This window comes from Apium graveolens, chromosome 10, assembly GCF_009905375.1.
Source record: "Apium graveolens cultivar Ventura chromosome 10, ASM990537v1, whole genome shotgun sequence".
Taxonomy (NCBI): Eukaryota; Viridiplantae; Streptophyta; class Magnoliopsida; order Apiales; family Apiaceae; genus Apium; species Apium graveolens.
Window position 1 is genome coordinate 230,203,138 of NC_133656.1, and position 7,029 is coordinate 230,210,166.

At 31.5% G+C, this 7,029-nt stretch overlaps 1 protein-coding gene across 1 annotated transcript; it reads right to left on the reverse strand.

The window, feature by feature from the left end:
• Window positions 1–1,458: 1,458 nt before the first annotated feature.
• Window positions 1,459–3,060, reverse strand: LOC141693414 (F-box/kelch-repeat protein At3g23880-like). Its single transcript, XM_074498516.1, has one exon. The coding sequence runs from the start codon at window positions 2,829–2,831 to the stop codon at window positions 1,635–1,637; it is 1,197 nt and encodes a 398-aa protein (XP_074354617.1). The 5' UTR covers window positions 2,832–3,060; the 3' UTR covers window positions 1,459–1,634.
• Between the last annotated feature and the right edge of the window lie 3,969 nt (window positions 3,061–7,029).

Genomic DNA, 7,029 nt, shown 5'->3' on the forward strand with positions numbered 1-7,029 from the left:
AACTTTGTTATGTAATTCTCTACAGATATGTGTATAATATAGTTCTATTTAAATTGTTACTGTATAATACATAAAATTTCAAAATTATAATCAACTATGAAATATTTTTTATAACATACTTTTAAAAGTTATCACTAATTTAGGATAGCTACATACATATCTCTTGACTTTTATGTAAATTTTAAAATTCAAATTTCAAACAAGGATAAATTTAGGATTTTTATATAAATACACATGTGCAGAAAGATTTCACTGATAAAAATTTTAAACTGTTTTGAGATGACACTTCACAAGATTTCACAAATGAATATGAAATGGATGGTAGAAGTCTCACTCATGTGAATAAATTAAATAGTACAAATTTAAATCCTACTTTCATATAGGTTAAATTTATATTTAAACTCGTATCATAAAGTTATCTTATGATAACAAGAAGACTGATAGAGATAGCACCAAATATTTGGTCAAGTTTTTTTATAACTTACATGAATCTTGAATTCTTAGTGATTTGCTAAAAATTTTATAACTTTAATAATAACAAAATGAATGAATTTGTTTCCCATGCCTAACACGGGCGAGGTACTAATTTCACATGATACTTCTACCAGAGAAGGTATCAGGGATATCAAGTCCATTCCACAAATCGGAATTAATAACGTTTGGTCTCCGTAGCAAACAACCATTCACTCTCCTCGTAATCCCAACCAAATCCATATGCCTTTGTTCTCAAAGGACATAATTCAGTGTGAATCGTGAAAACTCCCAGCAAGTTACATTGATTGCCACATGATCTTCGTTTTTATCTCCGACTCCAATTTGGTTTTTCTTTTTCTTGGGGTTTACTTAATATTAAAAGCCTTCATACAATTTCATTGTTGATCGCTTACCTTAGCGGTTAAGCATTCTAGACATTAGTCTACCTTCAAGTCTTCTACTTGTACTTATCATATTACTGTTTAACTCTTGTTTGACTTGGTTAGGTGTGTTTTGAATTAGAACATCACTTAAATCACTTAAACTACAAGAACGGATCTCTGCAATTTGTTTTTAGTTTCATTTCTCTAATACTAAATGCTATATAGAGTATATTTAGTGATCCTTTCCATAATCGCTATCGCTGCTTGAGGCATAGACTCCAATATGACGATGCATCTTAGAACTTTGCTTTCACTTCGGTAATCTATTATTTCATCTTCAGCTTTCTACTCTCGAATATCATTAATATCTTCAACTGGAGCTGTGATTGTGTGAGTGTTCGTCTCTGTTTTGGAAAGGAATTTGAAGAAAGATACTTCAACATGGGTTATTTACCTCATACTTAATACTCTTAGACAGCAAATGATAAATGGTATGGCTTCGCATAAGCTTCATTAAACCTGAACAAATAGTTCTGAATTTGCATCTCATTATAAATAGCTTTTTTTTTTGTTATAATTAGCAAGTACTTTCACTAAAGTTACACAACGACCATCACAATACATACGACAAAAAAATCCACAATAATCTTATACTACGCAACTTGCAGTAAAGCAGTAGTCTCCAATGACTTGCTTACAGTCTATGAAAAAGTAAGACATAGTTTAGTCTTAATACTAATATATCACAACAATACATAAATGGCTAAATAAGCTCTGTTAATCACATCCGAAGCACCTGAGTAATAATCTGCCAAACACTAATCTCAAGGAAAGTTGTGCTGGTGTAACCACTGAGTTCTCTACTGCTGATAATGATGTCCAGTGACTTTCTGTATGCAACGACTTCATCCCAAGAAGAGACACTAGGCTAGGTGTATAACTATAGCCACTGACAAAATCCCAATGGCCATCACCTATGACCTTAATTCCTTGTGTTTTCGGATCATACAACAGCTTGGCAAAGTTGAACACAACCTCGTCACCATACTTAAAACACTGTGAAAGCGTAGCCAAGCAACAATGAATTGGTCCAAGAGTGTAAGTCTTGCTCCAAACACCATATTCCTCATCGAGATGGAATACATCTACCATTGCACCTGGAAGCTGGAGGTACGCCATTGTAGCAAGACTATCCTTTATATTGACAACATTATATCTATGTGTGCGAGTAATTTGAGAAGGCAACATGAACTCTTTAAAGTGGTTACTTGCACTCTCAAACTTAAGTACAAACTTGTCATATCCGGTAGTTGCAGTCCAATAAGGGCACCCTTGCACTATGGTAGCAGTATTTCCCATGATACATCTAATAAAAAAGGTATCAGGGATATCAAGTCCAATCCACGAATCTGAATTAGAAGTGTAAACAACACCATGTAATAATGTTTGGTCTCTATAGCAAACAACCACCTTAAATTCACTCTCAGCATGATCCCAACCTAATCCATATAACTTCATAAGAAAGTTTTTATTTCCGTAATAAGGTTGAGGTGGAAGAATAGTCTTAACTAAGCCCAAAGCAGGATTCCAGAACAAGAACATGCGTTTGTAAGTAAGACAGATTAAACCATTGATGGAGCCAATCATTTGGCTATGTTCAGGGGCGTTATGAACGCTAGTATATGCAAATCTGGACCTGCTGAGAATTTCCACCCAACGGCTGTGTCGTCGGTGAGGGAAAGATAAGCTTCTTACAGATCGAACGAATTTATTTACTGACATTATGAGGCACTCATAATCAGGATTTCGAGAGGTGTGAGTTAAATGGGTAGTGACAAAATGGGGATCTGGGTTGGAGAGTATGTAAAGCCATGCTTTACAAACACATTTGAATCGTATTAGAGATTTTGCTGGCAATCGAGTTAATACATGTCCTACAATTATATCATCGGGTAGGGCTAACAAAGTAGACATGACTGTTGATAATTAGACAACACATACTAATAAGAACACAAATAAGAAGCCAGATAGTGAGCTTGAGGTTACCTTGACGACAACATCCGAGGTAGATAGATTGATTTCTCGTAACTTTGTTTGGATCCTCAAATTAGGTTTTCTTGCTACAGTTCTCGTCATATACTGTTCTCCAATCTCCGAAGTCCAAACCCACGGCCACACACTTGTAACTTGTACTTGTGTCGGCTACTAGGAAACTTCTTCTTTTTACCATAAACTTGGAAACTATTTATAGTAATGATAATTAACAAATACTATATATTTATAGAGTATCTTTTTATGTAAGTGTTTTTTCCCTATTTTGATTACTACCCGTACACATTATTGTAAAAATCGGTAATCAGTACTAATTAGTTTATGTACCGATTATGGATTAATCGGCAAATTGGGGATTAATCAGAACAAAAATTGAATATATTTAAATATTTTAATAATATTTAATATATTTACCTTATTTACTATGAAATATATAATTCAAAAATAATTTATAAATTCCAATCGGATTTCAAAAAATATATCAGTCAAATATTTTTTAAGGATTAATCGGAGATTTTTAGAATACTGCCCTACGTGCAGATTTTTGCCCGAGCGGGTAGCCCGGTAGGTTAAAATAATAATAATAATAATAATAATAATAAGTAAAATAAAACAAAATAAATTATTTTTCGTATAAATAAAATTTTAAAAAAGATAATTTTGATATAATAACATGGTATTTTTTTTATATTTTTAATAAATATATTTTAAGATTTATTCGGTTACATATTTTACTATGTGGTATTTAAAAATATAATCATATACATTAGTATGCTTGTCAGAATTGAAAAAACAAATGAAATGGACTATCAGATTCCATATTCACTCACGACGTGTTTCATTTTTCTGAAACAAAATAAAAATTGTATTGCTCCATTAAATCAGCCAACAAAATGGACTCCAAACTAATACGAACAGATCTCACATCGAAAACTCTATCGGGAAATGAACATGACTTCATTGATAAGCAATGAACGACCATGAAATGATGCTTAAGGTTAAGTATGGCTTTAGTATCGGTACCAGTAAGAATTATATCGTCCACATAAACAATAACAATTCTATTAAACCACCGGCCTCCGGCCTTTCTAATAAACAAGCTATACACATTTTTTGATTGCTCAAAACCTTAACATTGTAAGGCAAAAACAAGTTTAGCAAATGTAATATTCGGGGAATTTTGTGACTATAATCACGCGGTTAATAAATAAATATAAGCTTTATTATCCTAATTCAGCACCTTTTCATTTTTCCAGAATTTCAAAAACACAATTTAAAGCATCATTATCTTTACGTAGCATGTGTTATCCATTTTTATAGCATGTTATGTGTTTTAGCATTTCAGTAATTATTTTTGGGGTTTGTTATTATTTTAGAAAATATTTTGTTTTAAAAAAATACATCGAATTGGGCCACTACCGGGACATCAGAGCCCTCAAAATTCATGTTTTTATTTTTATAAAATTATGGGTATTTCAAAGATTCGTTATTTTGGCATTTTTAAAATATTTATAATTTTTGGGGAATTTTTACATATATATTGTATATATTTAAAAATATTATTTATAAAATTAATCCCTTATAAAATTATTTTCAGGGCTAATTATTTTAATTAAGGGGATAAAACACCCTTAATTGATTTTAGGGGTATAATTTTCTGAATAATATAAATAGCAGAAATTATTATTTTATATGCATAATTATCCTAAAAATTCTGGAAAATCAGAGAATTAGAAAGGGGAATTAGGGTTGATGTTCTTGGTGATCTTGACTTTCAATTCATCGATTCAAGGTGATTTTGATCCCCGTTTCCAAAGCCCGAGTAACCAATTCGAAGCATACGACCCGTTCAATCTGTTTTTACCCTCAAATCCTGTCAAGGTTAATCAATTTTTTATTTCTATTTATTTCAATCGAATTGGAGGTTTGTTATCTGTTAATCGTTTGTTTTTAATATCATAATTGAATAAATTGTTTAATTTGCAATTGATTCGTGTACAAACTATTGTTGTTTGGATCTGAATTGTTGGTCAGCGGGAACGACGCCGCCACTATCGTTTTCTAATTTTTCGGCCATAACTGCACGGTTGTTAATTATAATTGGTGGGTTGATTTTGTATGAACCTAATGATCGTTTTGAAATAAGTATTGTCATTATTAGTTCTGTTTTGGTCGAGGTTGTAGTTTGACCGGAGTTATCGCCGATTTTTGGTCCGAGAACTCTCGGTTTGTGGTCAGGGAAGACAATCTAAGGATGGCTTGTTGACGTCGTTAGTTGCAAGAAGATAGTAGAGTTTCTGTGAAGGTTTTGAGTCGAAAAAACGAATCAAATCCGTGTTTCTTACCACGGTCTTGGTATGGCCGGGAAACAACTGTTCGCCGGAATCTGGGAAGTCCTGGCCGAATCTTTAATCCGGTTGTGTTCTTTCTAACCCGTTTCCTTGACCTGGTTCCGACCCATATTTGTTCTGAAAATTCCCAAATCCATTTTCAAGTCCTGTTTCTGGAATTTTTGTTTTAAAAATAAATCAAAATTAAAATTTTATTTCCAAAAATTGATTTTAATATCAAAATTAATTTGGTTAATTATTTTAAAATAATTAACTGAATTATTTTAGTTTTAGAAAATTATTTATTTTATTATTTTTGAAAATCTTAAATTGATTTATTAATTTATAATTTATTTTAGGTAGTTATTTATTGATTTAATTAGTTGATTAATTTATTTTAGGTAGTTATTTATTGATTTAATTAGTTGATTAATTCATTTAATCAATTAATTTTATTAATAAATAGTTAAATAAAGTATAATTTTTTTATAATTAAGCCAAATACTATTTTAAAAATTATTTTGAACTTTTAAAAATTTATTAAGGTATTGAATATTCAATTAATATTATTATTAATTGAATTATTCTTATTTAATCTGTAATAAATAGATTGTTCATCCGTTTAACACGAACAAATGCGTCTAGACTCGGAAAAATATTCCGATTTTATTAAAAATACTTTTGAGGCATAAATTTTTTTGTATCAAAAGGTCGCTTATTTTGCAAGTTGTTCTCAGTCGGATAATCATCGAAAATCCGTATTTTGACCTGATTTCGATTTGAAAGATATCTAACTCTATATTTTGACGATTCGACTTACTTGTTATCTGAATAACACGATCATGTGCTACGTGACATACGTGTTATTTGTTTAACTGTTTCAAATGTCATGACTAGATATAAACGATTAGGTAGACGTTAGTCGTTGAGACGTATAATTACGTCGACTGAGTTTTGTCTGGTTTATTAAAAATAGTTTTTATATTTATAGTATGAGTGGCCAGGAGTTTCGGTCTAGAAAAAGTTAGAAAGCAGGTTGTGCATACCAGGCAAGTATTTCTACCTTAATTCGATATTTTAGCAATTCCATTTCAATATTATTTCAATAACAGGACCGTTATGTCAAACATCTTTATTTACTCTAATGTTAATTGTTTGAAATGGAATATTGTATAGTAGTGGTTACTTATCTGTGTTTAGTAATTCGGTAGTTGTCTCATTTAACTTGGTCTTCCTTAGATGACTGCTTAATATGATTTTTAAGTGATGCTAATAGAAGTTGAGATTGGTTTAAGAATAATATATCCTTTCAGCAGAGTCCAGTTTTTTCTATAGTCAGGTAAATTTGCAATTTCATCTTTCTAACCGCCCAGTATGTAAAATTAAACTTCTTTGGTTATGTACTAATGACGTTGCTTAAGAACTGACCTTGTATCAAACTTAAGTACAAACTTGTCATATCCACTAGACCAGTCCGTTAAGGGAACCTTTGCACAATGATAGCAGTATTTCCCATGATACTTCTACCAGAGAAGGTATCAGGGATATCAAGTCCATTCCACAAATCGGAATGGGGAGTGTAAACAACACCTTCTTTATGGTCTCCGTAGCAAACAACCACCTCAAGTTCATTCTCAGTAATGAGGTGGAATTATAGTCTTAAAGCCCATGGCAGGATTCTCTAACAAAAACATTCTTTTGTAAGTTAGACAGATTAAGCCATTGATGGAACCGATTATCTGGCCACGTTCAGGAGCGTTAGTGTAATATTAGTGATAATAATAATAATA

What these genes read in the sequence shown, in the direction of transcription:
- LOC141693414 (XM_074498516.1), bottom strand. Translation starts at nt 2,831, where the DNA reads ATGTCTACTTTGTTAGCCCTACCCGATGATATAATTGTAGGACATGTA.